The sequence below is a fragment of the Phocoena phocoena genome, chromosome 11 (assembly GCF_963924675.1).
Source record: "Phocoena phocoena chromosome 11, mPhoPho1.1, whole genome shotgun sequence".
NCBI lineage: Eukaryota > Metazoa > Chordata > Mammalia > Artiodactyla > Phocoenidae > Phocoena > Phocoena phocoena.
The window spans coordinates 96,647,159-96,671,595 of NC_089229.1; the positions used below are offsets into that span (position 1 = coordinate 96,647,159).

General features: G+C 51.3%; 1 protein-coding gene across 1 annotated transcript in view; it reads left to right on the plus strand.

The window, feature by feature from the left end:
• The window catches only part of VWF (von Willebrand factor), a 133,454-nt gene extending 115,639 nt beyond the window's left edge, over nucleotides 1–17,815 (plus strand). Inside the window, exons 44-52 of the mRNA XM_065888271.1 lie at nucleotides 2,125–2,235; nucleotides 4,068–4,248; nucleotides 5,199–5,239; nucleotides 5,738–5,854; nucleotides 9,795–9,893; nucleotides 10,576–10,704; nucleotides 11,235–11,274; nucleotides 16,904–17,001; nucleotides 17,509–17,815. Of these exons, the coding sequence (XP_065744343.1) occupies nucleotides 2,125–2,235; nucleotides 4,068–4,248; nucleotides 5,199–5,239; nucleotides 5,738–5,854; nucleotides 9,795–9,893; nucleotides 10,576–10,704; nucleotides 11,235–11,274; nucleotides 16,904–17,001; nucleotides 17,509–17,697 (1,005 nt within the window). The 3' untranslated portion in view covers nucleotides 17,698–17,815. The remainder of the gene's footprint in view (nucleotides 1–2,124; nucleotides 2,236–4,067; nucleotides 4,249–5,198; nucleotides 5,240–5,737; nucleotides 5,855–9,794; nucleotides 9,894–10,575; nucleotides 10,705–11,234; nucleotides 11,275–16,903; nucleotides 17,002–17,508) is intronic.
• The last annotated feature ends 6,622 nt before the right edge of the window (nucleotides 17,816–24,437 follow it).

The following is a 24,437-nucleotide window of genomic DNA, read 5'->3' on the forward strand; positions in this document are numbered from 1 at the left end:
CCCCTGCTGCTAGGCTGGTACAGCTGGCCGCACGGGTGTTGTAAGGGCCAGGACGACCCGGCCAAGAGACAGGGGCCAGCGCCCCAGGCCTCCACCTCCGTCTCAGCTGTGGCAATTGTGCTGTTAAATCAGTGAGGAACTTATTTTCCAGTGGCATCTGTTTCCAGCTTGGGTGGATATCAGACCTACTCAGTTCCACTCTTAATTGGGAAACCAGTGAAAACAGGATAGAGAAGAGGGTAGGGAGAAAGGTCTGAGATGTCTCTTTTGGACAGATATAAGCTAGAGGGTTTGGAGGAGTACGGGAAAAGAAACAGAGATGAAAATACAGGATGAGCCCTGGTTGTGCAGGAGGAAACCGTGGAGGGGAATCTTGCAAAGTCGGCAGCCCCAGAACCTGGGGGCGTGGCTGGGAGCACCTGAGCACGAGAAGCAGGTAGGGCTGTGGGAGCCAGGCATCCAGCCTGGGTCACCCATAACCCGCAGTGTATTTGCCCGTGGTGGAGGTAGCAGAAAACATAGAGTGTGCACAAATCCAGACCACTCAGCACCCCGAGGGGGGTGCCCAAGAGTGACTCTGGGTCCCTAAGGCATCGATGTCTCTGTTCTAGGCTCCCTCGTGTCTCTTTCTTTTGTGCCATTTTGTGTATCCTGCCTTGTAGCGGAGGGCGTGTCGAGTGTATCATCCTAATTTGTTGGCGCCTCCAAAGCACTTACTACATCACAGGTGCACCATAACTAGCTCTCCGCTGATCAAGGACTGAGGGCAGTTCATCGGGCACCGCTGTGACGCAGGTCGGGGTGTAAGTAGGTCCCATGGAGATGCTACAAAGTTGAGCCAGGTCTCTGGGGTCCTCGTGTTCCCCCGGGAGAGGCACCCCCTGGGATGATACCGAGTGTTGAGTGCATCCTCTGACTGGGCCCTGCTTGTGAGCGCTCTTGGGGAGCAGAGCGGGTGTGGTACCCAGCCCCATCCCGAACGGCTGCGGCTGCAGTTCACCCTTCTCTCCGAGATGCTGCAGGCCCGGGTTCTTGTCCCTCGGCCCCTGGGACAGCCTCACATGTCATCGTTTTGTCTGTTCTTTGTACGTCGCTTCAGAGTTTTCATTGGAGGGTTTCAATCCAAGTTCCCGATGCTTTGGCCAGATTGGAGGACCTCCAAGCAGGGGGATAGGCTGGCAGACTTCAGACTTGCAGGATGCTGGCCTCCCTGGCAGGCTTTCTGGGGAAAGTGGGTCTCGTCTCACTGTGCCCCATAAACTACTAGGTAAATGTCAAGTGACGACCTGGGGAAGCCCAGCTCTGCACATCGCTGAGAGGTCCTGGGGTCAAGGCACTCATGTCGTATAGGTAATTAGCCCTGTTAGGACAGAGCCGGGACTCCAGGCTTCTGGAATGTTCTCCCCCAGTCAGTGAGGGACCCTAGATTTGGGCTGTGATGAACATCAGGGCAGCCGGCTGCTTCTGAGTGAACTCTGAGCATCTTTAATACTCCCATGGACTGGCTCTTCTTTTTTTTTAAATTTATTTCTTTTATTTATTTATTTTTGGCTGAGCTGGGTCCTCATTGCTGTGCACGGGCTTTCTTCTAGTTGCGGTGAGTGGGGGCTACTCTTTGTTGCGTTGCGCGGGCTTCTCACTGTGGTGGCCTCTCCTGTTGCGAAGCACGGGCTCTAGGCACACAGGCTTCAGTAGTTGTGGCCCGCGGGCTCAGCAGTTGCGGCTCGTGGGCTCTAGAGCGTAGGCTCAGTAGTTGTGGCGCACGGGCTCAGCCGCTCCGCGGCATGTGGGATCCTCCCGGACCAGGGCCCAAACCCGTGTCCCCTGCATTGGCAGGCGGATTCTTAACCACTGCGCCACCAGGGAAGCCCTGGCTCTTCTTAAGTGGAAGTTTGCAGAGGGCAGGGTTGTGTCCCTTCGGCTGGTGTAAGACCCATAGTGACTCAGTGGGTGATGCTTCCTGACCACTTAACATGATCGAGGGGCTGGTGGAGGGCAGAGATGAAAACATCCGGTCCAGCTGTCCCTCTGCAAGCCCCAGGGCTCCGTACACCTGCCGAGTGGACCAGAACACCTGTCTTTGCTGCCGGCCTGTCCTGACGTCCACCTCTTGTGTGCTTTCAGGGCTTCACTTACGTCCTCCACGAAGGCGAGTGCTGTGGAACATGCCTGCCATCTGCCTGCGAGGTGGTGACCGGCTCCCCTCGGGGAGACTCCCAGTCCTACTGGAAGAGTGTAGGTCTGGGCCAGGGCGGGTAGGAAGGAGGGCGGGGGCCTCACCAGCCTGGTCGTCCATCTGGGGTCCGGTGCTGCCCTTGGTTCCGTCCGTAAAGTAGAAGCTCATTCCCTGCCTTTTGCTTTCCCCACAGAGAGTTTAATGCGGCTGTTGGTTTATCCAGATGTCAGCTGGGATCACCTTGCTCCCAGGGAACTAGTTAAAGTTGCCCCAGACTTCCCATTGTGTGGATTTGGGGAGAAGCCCAGTTCCCTCCCTCTGAGTTCTGTGAACGCCTGAGGGTGGGGGTCGTGTTCTCCTGTTTAACCTGTGAAGCTGAGGACCTGCTTCCCCTGATGGGTGGTGCAGGGCCGTGTCGTGGGCCTGGCACCCTGCCACACCGGCCCAGGCGGCGTCCTCTGACCTTTTCACTGGTTTCTGTTGGAGAAATATGTAACCCAGAGAAGCAAACTACATTTCTGTTCCCAGGGCCCCTAAGCCCCCTTCTGCAGCTCTGGCTGTAGCCCCTGGGCGTGTTGGCAGCCCCCGTCTCCCCACCCTTGTCTTCTCCTGCCCAGCCCCCCACCCCCAGATCCCCTCCCCTGACACAGAGCAGGGTCGCTTCTCCTTCGTGGCCCAGAGGCTCTCACTTTGACTCTGGGCTCATAAAGCCGTTTTCTGAAGCACAGAGGATCCCTCCCCGGGAGTCAGTCGTAGCCCACGTGCTAGGATGCTACCAGTCCTTTAAGTCTGTTGGATAAGGATGAAGTGGAAGGGTGCTAAGCCCTGGAATCCTTAGGACGCGGATGCTGGGAGGGGGTCCTAGGGACCATCCCCTTCTGAGTCCTCCAGCAAGACCAAAACAAACTCTGTTTAGAAGGAGGGCAAAGGGTTACCTGTCCTGCCCTGAACGTGCTCACCTGCTCACCTCCTACCCTGGCCCACCAGTCTCCTCCTCCTTGGTGGTGACAGACTGAGTTTCCCACCTCCCTCTTCTAATCCTGGTTACCTGTGGATTTCCCTGCTGTGTCCCTCCTCTCCATGCTTTTAACCTCTTTGTTCCCCATCCCATCCTGGGATCAGGCTGGCTTTGCACCTCCTCCCCAGGGCCAGAGGCTACTCCATCCTGGTTGGGGCTGACAGCTGGTCCCTTTTTTTTTTTTTTTGCGGTACGCGGGCCTCTCACTGTTGTGGCCTCTCCCGTTGCGGAGCACAGGCTCCGGACGCGCAGGCTCAGCGGCCATGGCTCACGGGCCCAGCCGCTCCGTGGCATGTGGGATCTTCCTGGACCGGGGCACGAACCCGCGTCCCCTGCATCGGCAGGCAGACTCTCAACCACTGCGCCACCAGGGATTACCTGGGACAGGCCACCCGCGTGCAGCCTGGGAGCTCAGGGCAGATTACAGGGCCGAGGGTCAGACACCGGCATCCCCGGCTCTTACCGGCTCCCTGTACCAGAGGGAAGCAGCACGAAGTTGGGTGCTGGGCTGAGTTTCCCTCCACATCTCCCCTCCACTGTCTCCCCATGCAGCCCTTCCTGGACACTCAGCTCCCAGCTGAGCCAAGGGTGGAGGGAGCATCCTTAGGTGTCCCCAGGTGCTTCCTCCAGTGGCTCAAGACTCTGTCTTGGGAGCACATGGGGCTCTGAGCTAGGATCTCGGTCAGGGTGACTCTGACCCAGACTCACTGAAGGACCCGGATGAGCTGTCCCTCCCTCTATGCGCCGCACCCTGTGGGCAGGGCTTAGCCGTTGAGCCGGGCTCACCTCCAGGACCCACACCAGCTCCTGAGGGGGCCGCCCACTCCCAGTGGGACCTTGGCCCCCTGACCAACTTGGGTGCTCCGACCACAGGTTGGCTCTCACTGGGCCTCTCCCGAGGACCCCTGCCTCATCTACGAGTGTGTCCGAGTCAAGGAGGAGGTCTTCGTGCAACAGAGGAATGTCTCCTGCCCCCAACTGGACGTCCCCACCTGCCCCTCGGGCTTCCAGCTGAGCTGTCAGACCTCGGGCTGTTGCCCCACCTGTCACTGCGGTAAGATGTCCCACCAAGCCCGCCTTCAAGCCTCTCTCTCCTCTAAGGCTCCCGAATCCTTGCCTTTTGAGCAGCTCAGGGAAACGGGGAGGATCAAATCTCTCCATCCATTGCTAACACTTTGGGGAGAAAGCAAATAAGATGAGGGAAATGGGACAATTTCCTGAGGGTCGTCACTGTGTCAGCGCTGGTTTTGTACCTTGTCTCATGTCATCCTTATGACAATCCCATGAGGTGGGTACCATTATACCTCGCTTTGCTCTTGTGAGTTAGTGAGTGGTAGAACTGGGCTTGGACCCAGGCTTCTCTAATTCTAGAGACTTCTTCTCAATCATTCGGCTGGAAAAGGTATTCCGACTGCCCATCCTCTAACCCCACCAACCAACCAACCAACCACATCAACAAACAAACCAATCAACCAACCAACCAGTCAACCAACTAACCAACAAACCACACAATCAACCAACCAACGAAATAAACAAACCAACCAAGCAACCAACTAACCCACCCACCAACCAACCAACCAACCAGCCAAACAACCAACAGCAACAGCAAACAGCTCTCGCCACCCCCTGTCCTGAGCTCTGTGTGTGATTTTATCTCGGGACTTAAAGTTTCCAGAGTAGAATGTCTTTCTTTGACAAGCCCAAACATCCTCCCACTCACCCCTTGGGTGTGAATCACTTAAACAAGTGCCCTCCCCTCGAGGACTGCAGGGACCTTCTCCCTGCGGGCTGGGTGGTGGGCAGCAGGTAGCTGCCCTTCCTCAGCGGGCCTGGGGCCGCTGTGGCCACGTGGGCTCCGGCGGGAGGACCCACAGCGCCTGGCGCTGGGTGGGGAGCAGGACCGGCAGGTGGAGCAGGGAGGCCCAGCCTGGGAGGAGCAGCTGGGTCGTGGGCCTTCACCAGCTGTGCTCCGCACACTCATGCCCTGTGCCTGTCTCTCCCCAGAGCCCGTGCAGGCCTGTGTGCTCAACGGCACCATCATCGGGGTGAGCTGCCGCCTTCTCCTCCAGGGCGCCTGGGGGGCAGGGATGGGGTGCTGTGGGAAGGGTGTCATTCTAAAGTGCAAGTGAAAGGAGCCAGGGGGACCTGCCCCACCCACACTTTCCTTTCCTCCAGGGCTTCCCAGGCATCCTGGAGTGGAACCCCTACCTCTCCGGGGCCCGGGCCCCGCCTTCTAGCGCTCACATCCAGGCCCCAGACACTCGAGCATTTCTTCTGTGCATGCTTCAATCTGCCCCTCTCCCTCTGCCTCAGCTCCCTCTCTGCCGGGAAAGCCCTCACTCTTACCGTGCCATCCTTGAGGCGGGGTGGGGAAGGGAGGGAGCAGACCTCTCGGGACAGGAGGAGAATCAGGGTGATGGATCCTGGCAGCTTTGGGCAGCCGGGCCCCCATGCCCAAGGCAGACGGCTCACGGGACTGAGGGCAGTGGAGGGTCGGGGGTTCCGGGTGCCGGGAGGCCTGACCCTGGTCCCTTTGGTTCCAGCCCGGGAGGAGTCTGATGGTTGACCTGTGTACCACCTGCCTCTGCACCGTCCAGGTGGGGGTCATCTCCGGATTCAAGCTGGAGTGCAGGCAGACCACCTGCGAGGACTGCCCGCTGGTGAGAGAGGCTCATGGGGGCCTGCGGGTGGACTGGGTACTTGTGGGACCCAAGCAGTGGGACCTCACTGGGCTCGTTAAATAAAAGCTTTCATGATTTTCTGATTATGGACATATTTGACAACAGTAAGGAAGAGAATAAAAGTCACCTACCCAAATTGCATTTCTCAGATATAATTATAATTTAGTTTTGGAAATTTAAACATTTTCTTCCTGTATTTGCAAGGCTTGTGATACCATATTTACAGTTCTGTATTCTTTTTAAGCAACATACTACCCTTCTTTGAAAACATTAAAAATTAGTCAACAAATATTTATCAGTGACTAGTTAGTCCACAATTATTTATCAGACACTTGCTATGTGCAGGGTTCTAGGCAACATTCTTTGAAGGGGCTCTGCCTCAACGTATACTTTTATTATTGGACATCGCGTTTTAATAGTTCACCCTGCCAGGTCACGATGACTGTGTTTGCTCAGAACACCTCTGAGGGTGGGTTCTGGGAAGTGGAATCATCATTTCTAGTTGGGTAGAGGAAAGCATGCTCTTCACTGTTCTTATCGTGACTCTCAGCCCCACCTCGCAGAGCTGGACCCAACGCTCAGGAGGATGCCTTGGTTTCCTCCGCAAACTGCCTTCTGCATTTGGGGCTCCTGCTGTCTTAGAAAATATGGTTGGTCAGATGAGTTTCTTGTGAGCTAGATGCACAGGGTATAGTCGTTGCTCCTTCAGGTGGCGGGGCAGCGGGCGGGTTCTGGGCGGGGTCGGGGAGGAGTGGAGCGGCACAGCGGCCAGAGGGGAGGGGCAGTGCGGGGTTAGGGACAAGGTTAGGACAAGCTGCTGGTGCGGTCAGCGCTCTTGAGGTCGGGGAGTGTTCTGCGCCTGTGCCCTTCATGGCACTTAGCACCGTGTGATGCTCCAAGTGGGGGCTTAATAGCACATTTTCAAGGGGAGTGAAGGGGTCCGTGGGAGACACAGCTACTTCTGATAGAATGGCTCAAGGAGAACATTCCCACCTCAATTAGAAAGAAGCCAGTGAAGTATGCCTTTTTGCTTTTTTAAATTTAAAATCCCAGTTGTTTTAGGGTTTCGCATGCAGGTGTGTGTGTGTGTGTGTGTGTGTGTGTGTGTGAGTGTGTGTGAGATAACTCCCCTGCATACATCTGGGCTTGAATATGGGATGGAATGATGCTGTCTGGAGTCTTTGGCATCCCTTTAGCTGGATGTCCATGGAACTACAGTGGATGCAGGAGGCGGTCCACGCTAAGCGGACCTGAAGGAGAGTGTTCTGGGGAGGCGCGGGGGGGCGGGGCGAGCCCACTAACTCTCTACCTGCGCCCTCTGGTGGTCAGAGGGTGGCACGGCCACTTCCTCTGCGTCCGTAGAAATCCAGCTTTAGAATCCAGTCTAGACTTAGGTTTCTAAATATTTTTAAATTCACGGCCCCTTTTGGTCTGTGTACTCCTCCTCCTCGCCTCCAAGATTCCGCTGTCTCCCCAGGGATCTCCTCCCTCTTGAGATCCCTGAGTTTAGCCCTGCCGTGTGTCTCTCAGCCTCTGCTGAGCTCTGCCTCACATGCCCCCATTCTAGCTCAGCTTACCTGGCCTTGTCACGTTCCTCTACCATGAAGGGCCTCCGTGTGGCCTCCTGCAGGTGGGGAGCTCTGGTGGGTCAAGTGTAGGCTGGTCTGTGTCTGTTTGAACTGCCGATGTCAGATGGAACTCGTAGCATCATCAGAGACGTGGGGCCTGTGTCTGCTTCAGGGGAGACGACGCTTATACCTAAAAGGAGCCCAGAAGCCGGTCTGTGCTGCTGGGTGGTAGAGACAAAGGAGGGCTTGAGGAAGAGAGGTGACACTGACCAGGAACCTTGAGAAGGCCTCCCAGAGGAGCATGACCATGGGCTGACCTTGAGCAATGACCCCCGCCAGGAGGGGGCACAGGGACAGACTGGCATTTAAGCAAGAGTTAGAAAAGGGCAGCGGGGAGATAAGCCTGGGGTCCTTGAGCAGCCGATGTAGTTTATGAAAAGGGCTGGGAGACACCTGTGAGGAGAGTTTGGGGGGCCTCCCTGGACAGGGGGAGCAGGGCTAGTTGGCTGCTCAGACCTGAGTGAGTGAGCCTGTGGCTGGCTGGGCACCTGGCGGCTCCTGATTGGATGCTCTGGCAAAAGTCTGGTCAGCACTGCCCTCCGTGTCCGTCTGGCAGCTGTGTGGTACGTACCCCGCCAGCAGGGCTCAGGCCCGTCACCAGTGCAGCTGTGTTCTTGCCTTGCGGGGTCCGTTCTCTCTGTTGCGTCCTTCCAGTGGTTTCTGCCGTGTTCCCTGTCCTCCCGTCCCTCTTCCCCCAGTCCCACAGCACCTCTGAAATCATCGCCCCTCCTCTCACCTTCCCCCCTCCTCCACTTTCTCCTGTCCCTTCTTCTCCCACAGCGCCTACCACCTTTCCCTGTTCTTGGCTTCACCGTGCCCTCTGCCTCTCTGGGGTGTGGAGTGTGCGTCCACCGCCCCATCCCTTCACTTTGCAGACCCCTCCTCCATCTGTCCCCCACCCCTCACTTCTCCTGTAAAGATTTTGGACACGTTCTTCTCCTTGGGCCTGCTGAGTGGAGGGCATTTCCTAGTGTCTTCTTCTAACACTCACTAAAAAATGTCCTGATCCACGCTCCCGTGAAATCGTGCCTGATTTAAGCCTCATTTTATTTCCTCTTTCTGACTGTAAGCGCTCACATACATTCATGCTGTTTTGCCCAGCTCTTTCTTCCTCTCCCATCCACCTCGGTCCACACCTGCCAGGAATTGTGCGTTTTTGAAAACACAGTTGAAGCTCACCGGTGAAACGCGACCTGATGGCCTCAAATGTCAGCAGCGTCCTTCTGAGTGTGTGTGTGTGGCCTGGGCTCTCTCTCTGCGGCTTCCCTGATGAGTTCAGTGGACGCTCATAGACTCCTAACCTCCCCTGCTGGTTACGAGCTGTCAGTCGGACGCTCATAGACTCCTAACCTCCCCTGCTGGTTACGAGCTGTCAGTCGGAGTGCAGTGAGCAAGGGGGCAATGTGAGAGGACCAGCCCCGGAATTCAGGTCCGGTGCTCCACGCTGACCTGCTAGAGATTCATAGTAGAAAAACCTCAGGACCCCAAGGAATGAATCTCTAAGTGGTCATTACTAAATGTAGCAAAATGAAAACAAGAATGACACCATAGCTGGTCTTCACATAACTAAATTTATTCTTTTAAACACCCCTACCTTCACCCCATGTGAGGAGCCAGCTTGTCCGTGTTCTGGGACCGAGCCAACATGAGCACCTGTTACTTGTTCTCACTGCCCCTTGCTGCGGCAGGGACCCTAATAAAGCCTTGCCTGAAAAAACCAGCCAACCAGACAAACAAAGCCCCCCAAAAAACTTTACTAGATTTAGTTCTTTTTTTTTTTTTTTTTTTTCCCGGCATGGTGGGGAGAGTTAAAAGAGCTTTAATTTTAACGCAGTCATGAGACAGCTGATGATCGCTTTTTGGCTTTATTAACGTGGTTTCAAATACTTGGCAGAATAAAAAGTTGGTCACCCTATGTTGTCTCCCAGATTGGGGGGGCGTTTCTGTGAAACAGTGAAGTCCACCTTCCGGGAAGCTGCTGGATTGGCAGGAATAGAGGTAGGAAGACAGTTACTACTGTGACTGAGTCCAGCGGTGGACGATGATTTCTTGGATCAGGTGATGACAGAGGACCCTGGCACGACAAGCTGTGGATGAGCTCAAGATGCAGTTTTTGGCAAGATCTGGTGATGAGTGGAGCAGGGGGGATAAGAAAAAGAGAGAACACAAGGATGACCCCCAGATTTCTAGTTTGAACAGCTGCTTAATGAAACCATTTACCGTTTGGCCTACTTTCGATCAGGATCTTAGGGGGAGGTTTAAACTAAGCCTGCTTTTTCTCCTGGTTACAGGGTTACAAGGAAGAGAAGATGCAGGGCCAGTGCTGCGGGAGATGCCTGCCTATGGCTTGCACCATTCAGCTACGAGGGGGACAGATCATGATGCTAAAGGTGTGTGTGGGCAACTTAAACTCAGGGGTCTCCCTACGACCACCGTCTGGTTTCCTATTTGGGATATTTTCTTCAAGGAAGAGGGACTGAGTTTGGGTCAATATTGACTTCCTTTTGTACCTAGTTCTGATTTCATAAGGGAAAGATGGGTAACCTTTAGGAAGTACAGAATTCGCTCTTAGATTTGGTTAATTTGTCACTCTGTGACAGAAGTTGGGGTAGGGCCCCGTGATTGGGAGTGAGTTGATCTTTAAGATTTTCTCCAGCCTTGATGGTCCATGAGACTGGTCAGCCAATCAGGGTGACACAGACTGGGCTCTATGAAAGCCAGAGTGGGCTGGTGGGGCTGGCAGGTGGCACCTGGCTCACCTCTAGTTCAGCTACTGATGGGCCAGTTTCCCTTTGCTGTGTCTTAATTCTTTAAGCTGTTAAGTGGTCAGTAGAGTTAGGGATGCCCTACATTTATGCAGCCCCATTCCCAGTTAACAAGCTGTAAAACTGGACTCCACCTCTGTTCTGGGTTCTGGGTGTGGAGACTTTGCACACACTGCCTCGGTCTTGTTCCAAGGTCCCCTACCTTGTCTCAACAACTCCAAAGAGTCAAGGTCATGGCTTGAAGTGGCTTTGGATCCCAAACACCGTCTTCAGATTTGCTCTGCCCACCTCCTCTCTTTCCTTTCAGCGTGATGAGACTCTCCAGGATGGCTGTGACAGTCACTTCTGCAGGGTCAACAAGAGAGGCGAGTTCATCTGGGAGAGGAGGGTCACGGGCTGCCCGCCCTTCGATGGACACAAGTGTCTGGCCGAGGGGGTGAGTAGCTGGGGCTCAGGCCCTGCTTTCCTCTTGACTGTCTCCATCTTTGACTCTCAGAAGAGGGTTCTTCTGAACAGCGGTCCAGCTCTGCTGTTGGACACGTGATTCCCAGTGTCCAAGGAGAACCCTGACCTAGTTTAAAAATCAACGAAATTACAAAATCAAAGCCCGATGCAGGGACAGAACTCTCTCAACTGTACCATATGCTTTAAGAAAACGCCTTCCCTTAAGGGAGACTGGATCTGTGATCCTTGGATGGGATGGTGAGAGAGCAAACTGATTTCCAGCCTCCGCTGGGAACGATGATCCTGGTGACTCAACTGGAAGGGAGTTCAGAATAATCAGAATCATTTCGGCCTGGCCAGGTGGGGTGGTCAGTCTATTCACATTTGTGATGGGAAAACCCGTTCATATCTGGGGACTTAAGCTCAGGACTGTGAGTCCAGAGGCAGGACGTGGCCTGGAGTGACTGACAGTGTCCACTATGTACTATTTGTGCCTAATCTGCGACTCTGCTGTTTTCTTAGGGGAAAATCATGAAAATTCCAGGCACATGCTGTGACACGTGTAAGTACCTTACCAATAGCTTGTCCCTTGAAATGCATCGGGCGAAGTCCAGGGACTGTTCTTTGCAATGACCTTTCTTCTAGAAAGATATTGCAGCCAGTGTGTTCAATTCTGCAGGGAGCTTCCACCCCACCCTGCATGTCCTTGGACTGCCCCCTGCTCAAGCCCCCTTTCAAGATGCCTGTGAGGCACACTCTTCCTCCTTCCTTCCAAACTCCTGGCAGTCACTAGCCTCTTACCTGCCTTTCCCCTGGCAGAGCCTTGGGTTGGTCATAGCAGTCCTATCATGAGAGAATGTCTTCCCTCTGCCACCAGGACTCCTGAAGACAGGCACCTTGATTCATGATCTCGACAGAGCGGACATTCAGTGTGCCTCTAAGCTTTGGGTGTCGTGCAGCTCTCCCAGAGACAAAGGGAAGCCAGCAGCTGGCTGTGGGGCTGCAGTGAACACAGCCTTCTCGAGGATGTATGAGGCTGGTCTCAGTTTTATTAACCTCGTCTGCTTCACTCTCAGCTCCTCTTGACCTTGCAGTTGTGTTGTACTGGTTGGTCCCAATAGTTGCGGCTGCAGCTTTGGAGACGGAGCTCAAGCCTGCCCACCAGACAGCATCTCACCACATGTTCTTGCGTTCTTGTTTCCAGGAGCACAAGTACCTTTCAGAATCCCAGTGTTAGTGCTGTATTCTCTGAATGTAGAATTACTTGCCTGGACTAATATTCTTTGTCTTTTAGTTTAGTTAGTTTTGGGGTTCACGGGCCCATGTTCCCATGTTTATTTTTGGGTAGAGAAAGGAAGAGTAAAAACACGAATATCTTCAGCGTTCAGTCATTCATTCTTTTCTTGATGGCTCACTCTGACAGTCCCTGTAGTTGCTGTAACCAAGTTGCAGGTTGTGGAAAACACACTCTGAAAGCATCTTTTTCTATGGTTCTTGTTTGCATGATTGAAGAATGTGGTCAGGAAACCATCAGAGGAGATGCATTCTCTCTAGGCATGCTGCACATGGAATTGGGCCGAGGCTGTTATCTTCAAAACTAGCAGCGAGGCCAAAAGGGGCCTGTGTTGGTCTGTGCTTTCAAGAGGTGGGGACCTTCCATAAGGAAAAGAAGCCAGGCTCAGGGAGTTAAATCTACAGCAAAACAATATAGTGTGTTGGCCTCAATATGTTTTCCTTATTCACCCTCTTAATGTGGTTGGCAGGCTTTCACTTTAAAATGACATTATTTGGGAGTTGGGAGCCCAACTATTAGGTAGTTAAAGTTGATTTAGATTTGGAGCCATCCAGGAATGGAAAACTCCCAGTGTTTGGATGGGCAATAATGAGCTGGCATTAAATCTTAGATTATCAGTGGGCCAAGTAGAGGTTCAGATCTGAGTGCTTTTAACCCCTGTACATAAGGAGACCCATGCTAGCGACCCAGAGGTAGCTATACCCAAAGGGAAGATTCCATAAGGGCTCCTACGATCAGCTCCCACAGAGACAATGACATTTGCAGGGATAGTTAGAGATTAATTGTATTTCTTAGCTGCCTCATTGCCCGTCAGCTTCTGGATATTGTTATAAGCGCAGGAGGATTGCTCTCCTCATTATGGTTTTTATTTTATTATTTTTAACATCTTTATTGGAATACAGTTGCTTTACAATGTTGTGTTAGTTTCTGCTGTATAACAAAGTGAGTCAGCTATATGTATACATATATCCCCATATCCCCTCCCTCTTGGGTCTCCCTCCCACCCCTCTAGGTGGTCACAAAGCACTGAGCTGATCTCCCTGTGCTATGCGGCTGCTTCCCACTAGCTATCTGTTTTACATTTGGTGGTGTATATATGTCAACGCTACTCTCTCACTTCATCCCAGACTAGCCTTCCCCCTCCCCGTGTCCTCAAGTCCATTCTCTACGTCTGCATCTTTATTCCTGTCCTGCCCCTATGTTCATCAGAACCTTTTTTCTTTTTTTTAGATTCTCTCTCTCTATATATGTGTTAGCATACAGTATTTGTTTTTCTCTTTCTGACTTACTTCACTCGGTATGACAGACTCTAGGTCCATCCACCTCATTACAAATAACTCAATTTTGTTTCTTCTAATGGCTGAGTAATATTCCATTGTATATATATGTGCCACATCTTCTCTATCCGTTCATCTGTTGATGGACACTTAGCTTGCTTCCATGTCCTGGCTATTGTAAATAGTGCTGCAGTGAACATTGTGGTACATGACTCTTTTTGAATTATGGTTTTCTCAGGGTATATGCCCAGTAGTGGGATTGCTGGGTCATATGGTAGTTCTATTTTTACTTTTTTAAGGAACCTCCATACTGTTCTCCATAGTGGCTGTATCAATTTACATTCCCACCAACAGTGCAAGAGGGTTCCCTTTTCTCCACACCCTCTCCAGCATTTGTTGTTGTAGATTTTCTGATGATGCCCATTCTAACAAGCGTGAGGTGATACCTCATTGTAGTTTTGATTTGCATTTCTCTAATAATTAGTGATGTTGAGCAGCTTTTCTTGTGCTTCTTGGCCATCTGTATATCTTCTTTGGTGAAATGTCTATTTAGGTCTTCTGCCCAGTTTTGGATTGGGTTGTTTGTTTTTTTGATATTGAGCTCCATGAGTTGTTTGTATATTTTGGAGATTAATCCTTTGTCAGTTGCTTCCTTTGCAAATATTTTCTCCCATTCTGAGAGTTGTCTTTTTGTCTTGTTTATGGTTTCCTTTGTTGTGCAAAAGCTTTTACGTTTCATTAGGTCCCAGTTGTTTATTTTTGCTTTTATTTCCATTTCTCTAGGAGGTGGGTCAAAAAGGATCTTGCTGTGATTTATGTCATAGAGTGTTCTGCCTGTGCTTTCCTCTAAGAGTTTTATAGTGTCTGGCCTTACATTTAGGTGTTTAATCCATTTTGAGTTTATTTTTGTGTATGGTGTTAGGAAGTGTTCTAATTTCATTCTTTTACATGTAGCTGTCCAGTTTTCCCAGCACCACTTATTGAAGAGAGGCTGTCTTTTCTCCATTGCATATTCTTTCCTCCTTTATCAAAGATAAGGTGACCATGTGTGTATGCGTTTATCTCTGGGATTTCCATTTTGTTCCATTGATCTATATTTCTGCTTTTGTGCCAGTACCATACTGTCCTGGTTACTGTAGCTTTGTAGTATAGTCTGAAGTCCGGGAGCCTGATTCCTCCAGCTCCGTTTTTCGTTCTCAAGATTGCTTTGGCTACTCGGGGTCTTTTGTGTTTCCATACAAATTGTGAAATTTTTTGTTCTAGTTCTGTGAAAAAGGCTATTGGTAGTTTGATAGGGAGTGCACTGAATCTGTAGATTGCTTTGGGTAGTATAGTCATTTTCACAATGTTGATTCTTCCAATCAAGGAACATGGTATATCTCTCCATCTGTTTGTATTGTCTTTAATTTCTTTCATCAGTGTCTTATAGATTTCTGCATACAGGTCTTTTGTCTCCTTAGGTAGGTTTATTCCTAGGTATTTTATTCTTTTTGTTGCAATGGTAAATGGGAGTGTTACCTTAATTTCTGTTTCAGATTTTTCATCGTTAGTGTATAGGAATGCAAACCCTAGTGTGTAGGGTTTGTCATACATGGCCTTTATTATGTTGAGGTAGGTTCCCTCTATGCCTACTTTCTGGAGAGTTTTTATCATAATTGGGTGTTGAATTTTGTCGAAAGCTTTTTCTGCATCTATTGAGATGATCATATGGTTTTTATCCTTTGATTTGTTAATATGGTATATCACATTGATTGATTTGAGTATATTGAAGAATCCTTGCATTCCTGGGATAAACCCCACTTGGTCATGGCGTATGACCCTTTTAATATGCTGTTGAATTCTGTTTGCTAGTATTTTGTTGAGGATTTTTGCATCTATATTCATCAGTGATATTGGCCTGTAGTTTCCTTTTTTTGTGATATCTTTGTCTGGTTTTGGTATCAGGGTGATGGTGGCCTCGTAGAATGAGTTTGGGAGTGTTCCTCCCTCTGCTATATTTCAGAAGAGTTTAAGAAGGACAGGTGTTAGCTCTTCTCTAAATGTTTGATAGTATTCGCCTGTGAAGTCATCTGGTCCTGGGCTTTTGTTTGTTGGAAGATTTTTAATCACAGTTTCAATTTTAGTGCTTGTGACTGGGCTGTTCATATTTTCTGTTTCTTCCTGGTTCAGTCTTGGAAGGTTGTGCTTTTCTAAGAATTTGTCCATTTCTTCCAGGTTGTCCATTTTATTGGCGTATAGTTGCTTGCAGTAATCTCTTATGATCCTTTGTATTTCTGCACTGTCAGTTGTTACTTCTCCTTTTTCATTTCTAATTCTGTTGATTTGAATCTTCTCCCTTTTTTTCTTGATGAGTCTGGCTAATAATTTATCAATTTTGTTTATCTTCTCAAAGAACCTGCTTTTAGTTTTATTGATCTTTGCTAATGTTTCCTTCATTTCTTTTTCATTTATTTCTGATCTGATTTTTTTTTTTTTTTTTAATTTTTGGCTGCGTGCGGTCTTTGTTGCTGCACGCGGGCTTTCTCTAGTTGTGGCGAGCGGGGGCTACTCTTCATTGCGGTGCGCAGGCTTCGCATTGCAGTGGCTTCTCTTTTTATGGAGCACAGGCTCTAGGTGCACGGGCTTCAGTAGTTGTGGCATGGGTTTAGTTGCTCCACGGCATGTGGGATCTTCCCAGACCAGGGCTTGAACCCATGTCCCCTGCATTGGCAGGTGGATTCTTAACCACTGTGCCACCAGGGAAGCCCTCTGATCAGATTTTTGTGATCTTTCCTTCAGCTAACTTTGCGGGGGGTGGTTTTGTTCCTCTTTCTCTAATTGCTTTAGGTGGAAGGTTAGGTTGTTTATTTGAGATGTTTCTTGTTTCTTGAGGTAGGATTGTATTGCTATAAACTTCCCTCTTAGAACTGCTTTTGCTGCATCCCATAGGTTTTGGTTCATCGTGTTTTCATCGTCATTTGTTTCTAGGTAGTTTTTGATTTCCTCTTTGGTTTCTTCAGTGAGCTCTTGGTTATTTAGTAACGTATTATTTAGCCTCCATGTGTTTGTATTTTTTACAGTTTTTTTTCCTGTAATTGGTATCTAGTCTCATAGCGTTGTGGTTGGAAAAGATACTTGATCCGATTTCAATTTTCTTAAATTTACCAAGGCTTGATTTGTGACTCAAGATATGATCTATCCTGGAGAATGTTCCGTGAGCGCTTGAGAAGAAAGTGTATTCTGTTGTTTTTGGATGGAATGTCCTATAAATATCAATTAAGTCCATCTTGTTTAATGTGTCATTTAAAGCTTGTGTTTCCTTATTTATTCATCATGGTTTTTAGAGTCTACAATTACATAAAAGTAAGTCCTATCCATTGACATCACCAAAGCACAGTGAATCTATGCCCCTCCTGCAATTAAAATTGTGCCATTAAGTGAGTTAAACCCAGCGATAACTATATCTCTGAATATGAAGGGCCAGGAGAAGCTGAGGGGAACCAGGACCACTGACTTGCCTTCCCCATGGCTGGCTTTGGTGATCCGGTTACTGTGAAATTGACCTATTTCCAGTAAATGAGGGAACTCGGCTGGAGAGTGTTGTGTGGAAGAACAGGTCCCATCTCTCACCTGTCCTGTAGGTGAGGAGCCCGAGTGCAAGGACATCACTGCCAAGCTGCAGTACGTCAAAGTGGGAGACTGTCTGTCTGAAGAGCAAGTGGACATTCACTACTGCCAGGTAAGGGGTCCTCGGTTGGGAGGGGCAAGTTCCTTGTTTGGTCACGTCTCTTTAGTTGCAGAGTCAAAGCATCTGGGAAATTCACAGGGGGGAGAAGTGAAAGGAACTGGGCGCTTTTAAAATTTTTTTAAAAAGCCAATGTTTTATTGAAGTAAATGGGAACTTTTGACCCTAGAAGAAAAAAACTGAGCAATGATTCAACACATCCTCTGAAGAGAATGGAGAATTACTTAATGGAAGATGGGAGCTCTGTTTCCTGAAGATCAATCACACAGGCATAGAAATTGCAGCTAGAGGGCTTGGGTGTGACAGTTCCATTAGGACAGGCCTTTCAGACCTCCCAAGAGCTATTTTTACACATTGTTTGGCTGTCCTGTGTTTCTCGGGGCAAGGCCAGACCTTCTTGATTGGAGGAGGGCAGGTGGAGGAAGCAGGCTGCCCCAGAGCCCTCCCCACCCTGGGACTCTCCACCGTCCGCAACGGCCGCCTCTCTCTGCCCCGCCGTAGGGAAGATGCACCAGCAAAGCCCTGTACTCCATCGACACAGAGGACGTGCAGGACCAGTGCGCCTGCTGCGCGCCCACACGCACAGAGCCCATGCAGGTGCCCCTGCGCTGCGCCAACGGCTCCGTCATCCACCACGTGGTCCTCAACGCCATGCAGTGCAAGTGCTCCCCCAGGAAATGCCGCCAGTGAGGCGCGGTCCTGCCGCGGACACCCGTCACCACCCGCTTGGCAACCCCTACTTGGCGCATGCGTGCTCCGCTCCCGGGCTTCCCCGGGCCCACAATAAAGGCCAATCTGTCATCTTGCCAAAGGCTCATGGTTCATCTAGGCTGAGATGGCTATCGTAGGCTGGGCTGGAGCTCTGAGGCTGGTGCTGAAGGGGGTGGGGGGTAGGGGAGCACAGGCTCCATCTGGAAACACTTGAGACCTGGGGTCTGCGGGAGGCACCGCCCACATCGGGGAGAAAGTGGCATCTCAGCCTCCACGGGGAGGGAAGGGGAAAGTGAGCGCCAGGCCTCCTTGGAAACAGCCCAGTGGCTGAAGAAGGGATTTGCTCTGGAACACTGGGGTCTCCAGTCTCTGAATCCAGGGGCTTCTGGGCAGAGCAGAGGAGTCCCTAGAGCCAGGCTCCTGCCAGGCTCTGGCCAGTGTGGCTGACTTGATGGGGAAGGAGCCCCAGTGGGTGTGCAAGGGGTTCTCTGAGCCCTCGGCTGAGCCAGTGCCTGTGTTCCTCAGTCGCCCCCGTGGGAGGGTGAGAGGCTGGGGGCTGGGGGGCTGGAAACGCGGTGCTGGGCGTGTGTGGGAACGTGGTCCCTCGCGGCACAGGCGTGGCCGTGGCCGGAGACCCCCAGACTCGGGGGCGGCCCAGGTTCCACCCATGGCCTTCGCTGGACTGTGTGGCCTCAGTAAGCCCCTTAGCGGTTTTCAGACTTAGTTTCCTCAACTGGAACCAGGAACGTCAGTCTCACTCACTCGGTTGGGAGGGTCAAATAAGCCAGAAAGTCCGGGAGTAACTACGAATTGCTCTCTAATAACGGAAAAAGTGACCAGAAGAAAAATGAGGAAATCAAGCTTCAAAGGGGAACCCTAAGTGTCCCTACCGTCAGTGGCAGAGCATTGAGGATTTCCTTTGTTCTGAGGGGTGAGGGAGCTGAGTTCCTTTTGGGCTGGATGCTGGAGGCCAAGGCCTTGCCCACTCCAGGATCATTTGGTGGACAGAAGAGGTGTAGGTAACTCCAGACCTCACCGGGTCCCCAGATCACTAACCACTGCTGTCACTCTCAAGGAGAGATCATCCTTTCTTAGACTTATATGAAAAAGCTTACATGTATATGCTGGCAAGATGGCAGAGACTCTAGGTGGGGAGAGCACACCCATGAGAATAAAGCAACTGTCCTGGCTATGAGACAGGAATTTGATGGAGGCTTGACTTTCATGCCAGATCCTTCTAGCCCAGGAGAGACTCAACTCATTGAACGTATTGGACCATGGAGCTGGAAAGGATTTAGACATCTCATCCACTGCCCTCTCCTGCCCCTTTGCAGAGGATGAAAGCAGCTCAGAGAACTTGAGTAACTTGCCAAAGGTCACACAGCTGCTGGGTGGCAGGGTCAGGTTCAGAACCCAAGTACCTGGACACCTGGGCAAGAACTCCGGAGCCGGTGCATCAGAGCCGCACGTCCCTGGTGCTGACAGATTCGGCCCTGTTCTCACAGGAACCAGTGACAGCTGCATTTCTAGGTCTTTCTGCTTCTGTCACTGCTGGGGAAGAACCTCCAGGGAAGATACATTAAAGGCAAATGGCATGGGTTGTGTTGAGTCGTTCTGGTGGGGAGTTTAGCCGGGTAGAGGGAAGGAAGAATGGATAGAAGTTTTATGTAACTGCTCAATAATTCAAAGGCTGTCATCCTCCATCCATCACCCCGCCTCCAACTTTGAGTGCCTCTATGGTCTCTGTAGGAAACCAGATCCAGGGCCAGAGAATTACCTGTCTCCCTTCTGACTGATGGCCTAATGCTCCACCTGGGGACGAGGTGCCATTGGAGGCATCGCCACAGAGAAACTCAGCAGGGAGTCTGCCTCTCCAGCAGAAGGTGTCAGTTTTCCAACTGCCTCCGTAGCCTGAGTCCTCCTCATGTTTCCTGTTAGTGCAGTTCACCGCCAGGAAAAAGGCTGAGTCAGAAAAGCTGCATATTTTGATTAAAAAAAATGCAGGAAGTAGGGTAAAAAGGAGAAACTGGTAGTGGGGGTATGAGCCAGGAGCTGTCCCCATTCTGCATGTGTTCCAGGGCGGGTCTGCCTCTGGTCTCAGGCACTCCCTTTTTTGTCACCCTTAGACCAGATGGGACAGTCCCCAAAGTGAGAGTCTTAGGGGGAGTCTCAAGGGAGGAGTATGCAGGGACCAAGGGACTAAAAAAGTGCTGGAGGGAGAGAAGAGAGGGAATGGATAAGGAACCACCATGGTGGAAAGGTTTCCAATCCTCTTGGCATTGAAAACACCTAGAGAAGGGTTCCCAGAAGTGAATGGAGAAGGGTGTTATCTCAAGCAGCCAGGAACCAAGTGTTAGAGCACAGGTTCTGGAGCAGGCACAGTCCTCAGAGGCACGGTGCCTGACCGTTTACACTGCAGTCTCCTAATCTGTGAAATGGGCACACAGGCAGTAATTCCCTCATAGATTTGGTACTAGAATTAGATAATTCCTCTGGGGAAGGCTCTGAGAAGGATGCTGAGGGCGAGGAAGTCCACATCCACGTCAGCCATGTGCCTGGTGCCCAGGATACAGCCCAGGTTGGCACACACTGCTTTTGGTTTTCCTTCTGCTCAGCCCCTGACTCCCCTTTACTGCCTCAGTTTCCTCATCTATAAAGTGGGGAGCAGTCCCCACCAGCCCACCTTATATGCACAGGAGATAGGAAAGTCCGTGGTCATTCAGAGCCTACTTGACCTATAATGTTAACACAATACCTTTTCATTTTCAGGGTCTCTGGTATTAATGCACTTGTTTCGCTTGGGGGCGTCTTGGAATTGTAGATTCCATCATCCAGAATGGCCCTTTGGAGGTCTTCTCTTCCATCCCCCTGCCCATGGCTAGATATCAAAACCATTCCGGAGAGATGGAACTCCTCTTTTTCCTGGAATGGAGCTTCCACCATCTACCTCCTCAACTGGTCCCAGCGTCTCCCTGGGAAGCTTTGCTAAAACCCCTTGCCTCCCCAAGCCCCTCCCCTTGCCTCTTGCAGCCCCTCTTCCTGTCCCTGGGGCACGATTCCTCCACTCCTGCGCCTTTTAATCTAGAGAAAGTTGGGGACATCTGGTGGCGGGTAGAGTGCAGGCAGGCGTGCGGGGGAGCCTCCCACCCCTACCTACCCAGGCGATCAGGGCCAGGGCGGCAGGAAGCAGGCTTCCCCGGGCGGAATTGGAAGCTAATCAGCCAGGCTGTTCACGAGATAATCCGGCTGAATGCTCACACCCGAACCAGGTTAGCAGGCAGCTCCCCGGGTGGGGAGAGCAGCGGTCTTACTGTCTCGCCCCTCAGCTTCATTAACCGGAGCGTGTCCCGGACTCAGCCGGCCCACGGGAACGCGCTCCTTTCTCCACGTGGCGCGACGAGCGCCGGTGCGCCTAGGGTGCAGCTCCCGGGAGGCCTGGTAGCCGCTGGCGAGGGATGGGGGAGGAGGCAGCGGCAGCAGGCTGGGGCGGGCACGTCCAGACGGAGCTGAGCTGCGATGGAATTAGTCCCGCGACTGAATAAGCCAGTGCAGACGCCAGAGCAGCCCCAGCAGAGGGGCAGTCCCGGTTTCCTGCCCTGCGCGCCCGCACCATGGCCACCCCCGGGCTGAGCGGTGAGTCCCTCCTGCCGGGGACCCTGGTCCTGACAAGTTGTAGAAGGCAGAGGGGCTGGGAGTGAAGGACATGGCTTCTTACCCCTTGGGATTCGTGACCCCAAGTGAACCTGGAATGGTGGTTCCAGAGCTGATCCTTTTCTCCCGGGACGGGGGAGGCGAGGGGTGCCTGAGCACTTTCCTGGACACTCATTTCCAATCAAGGAGGGAAGAGGTAGGACAAGAGGTAGAAGATTGGTGCAGTGGCTCTTTGGTGATGAATGACCAACTCCTATCTCTGTATCTTCCTGTTAAGTGGGGGGGTGTTCAGTTCAGTGCATATCAACGGTAAGCAAACACCCAGAGTTTAAGTCAGAAACAATCTGCTGAAGAGAGAGGTTCAGGTTCACCCCCTGCAGTTTGACTTTGGCATTCCTGGAGCAGCTTCACAGTTTCAGGATGTCTCCTCCAGCCCTTATCCAAACCCACCCCCTGGAAGGACATTTACACCTCGGGGTGCAGAGAAACACAGGTGTGACTTTCCTGGGGACTTTTGTTTTAGAGGAAAAGCAAATTGAGGCAGCGTTTAGGGGGACAGGAGGTGATACTGCTGCACCTCCAAATGATACTGAGTAGAAAGATGTGTTTGGCAGGGTTGACCTTGCTTGGAAAGGGATTTTGTTGGGTGTCTTGTTTCTGGTGGCTCGTGGGAGAGGCATGGAGTGGCGGGGGCAGGGTGCCCACTTCATTGGCATGAGCGGTGGGCAGAAGGGACTGGAAGGTAGGCATCAGGCACAGTCCCGAGACTTTGTGAGCAGGTGTGGAGAGGGCACCCCGGACCATGTGGATGCTGGTCCAGGGACCATGTGGATGCTGGTCCGGGGACCGTGTGGATGCTGGTCCGGGATAGAAGTTCCCACTGAGCAAGGTTAGGTCTCCGCCCCAAGGCAGGTGACAGGTGAGGGAAGATCTTAGACAAGGTAGGGCGCTTCTGGAGGATGACGAGACTCCGGGTCCCTGCACTCGTCTGGGCTTTGTGCTTGGGACCGGACATTAGAGCCCTGCCTCAGCTGCTGGGTGTCCAGGGCCCAATCTCCCCCTCACTGTGTCCTGTCATGTACCATCATTTTGGGAGCCAAGGACCTGAGACGGTCCTTTCGGGGCACCTGCATCGCTCTCTGGGTTGCCTCTACGTGGGTCCCGGGCCTCTTTGCTGGCTGATGGAGGAAGCTGTGTGAGGAGTGGGGATGGGTTCCAAACACCAGCCTCAGGTTCTGTCCAGTTTCTCTCCGCCCCTTCCCTGCCCTCTTCCACTACAGGGCACAGCTAGGGGGCCAGAGGCACTGGGTTCTAAAGTGGAGCTTGCCTTTCATTTTCTTTAATGAGGACCTGATTCCTAGAGCACACGGAGAACAGAAACTTGACCACTAGAGATGAGAATCTTGCCTCTAGCTACAAAGTAGAATCGGTCTCTATTTGTATGCAGGTGGTTGGGGAGAAGGAGTTTAAACAGAGATTCCATTCAAGGAAAGAACCAGCCATGTGGACACCTGGAGAATGATCTAGCAAAGGCAGTAGTGGCGAAAGACCCCATGGCAGCAATGTGCTTGGGCTGTCCAAAAAATAGGGGGGAAGCCCAGTGCCTGGAGGGAGAGGGAGAGGGTGAGAGTGAACCAGATCACGCGGAGTCTTGGGACTCAGGCCATATGTTTTTGACTTTTCAAAGAGAAAGGGAAGAGTAACATTTATCAAGCATCACCTGTATACCAGACATCGTGCTTTGCTTCCCCCAAAATCTGGGGGTCAGTGTTAAGTCCATTTCATTGACGAGGAACCTGAGGTTCAGAGAGGTTAAGAAATATGTCTGTTACATTGTGTTAACTACCGAGTCATCAGAGAAGGATAAAGTTGGAATTCAATTTCATTTCCCCACCACCTCACCTTGTTGCTTTTGTTCTGTTCTTAAGAAGCAATTAGAAGGGAGTGTAGATACCAACAAGGAGGGGTGGTTGAGAAATGTGGGTGGAACTGGGGCTTTTAGGGAGACACTAATTTTGCTTGCAAGGCTGGTAGGTGATGCTGTGGTCATAATCCAGGCAAGGCTTGCCTTGACACGACTTCCAATCTGGGATCATCATGGTTAGTTTACTTAGTGGGGTCAAGCCCAGGAAGGCAGGTTGTCATCACCAAACTCCTAAGGCAGTGTGCCACTGTGATCTCCACCGGGGACACGACTTAATGAGCATGGCTTATCTGAGTTCCACATCTGTGGCTCACAGGCATGTGGGAGAGACTGACCCACTGCGGGCAGAGGACTTGCCCAGTGTCTGATGTGCTCTAGCAGACCTGGCTCACGATCATTTCAGTGGATCTGCACACCATGCACCTGTGCTTGAGCTCACAGCAGTTCAGAGCACACCTGCCGAGCCGGGTACTGCGCGCAGTGCTGGAGCTACAAGGATCAACAGGGGCACACAGTGGCCTGTCGGGACTCTGGGGGCCCTAAGTTGATCCTATTAGTGTAGCAACCACGTGCACTGTTGCTGGACATGAGAATGAGGAACCAGGATCAAACCTGGGCTTGTTTAGACCAAACCAAAGAAATTAGCCCTGTCCATACTTCAGGCATTTCAAGATGTACTAGAGGTCTTTCTTAGGCTCCTTCTGACAACCCCGCCCTTCCTCCAGAAACTCTTAAGGAAATAATCTATAAGTCTGTCTGGCTGACAGCTCTCCATCTAGGCTAACTTGTGCTGAAGCTACGAAAGGATGGCAATTCTCACAAGGATCCAGGGTCAGGTCCTCTCTCTGTGTAGCAAACACAGGTATAAAGCACCCTTGCATCTTCTGACTGGTCCACTGACCAAGGGATAATTCCCACTTTCTAGCCTATTGTTCATCATTAACTAATTAAAATAGCTTAAAAACTAAAAAGTAATGATACAAGCCCATTGTGAAAAAAAATTAAATGCAAATAAATAAAATACCTGTTTTTAATATTTTAGTAATTACTCCTCACCCTGACTCCTTTTTAATCCATTTTTATTCTTGCCTATATCAGTAACTATTTCTATTATTTATTAATCTTCAAACAAATTACAAAAAAG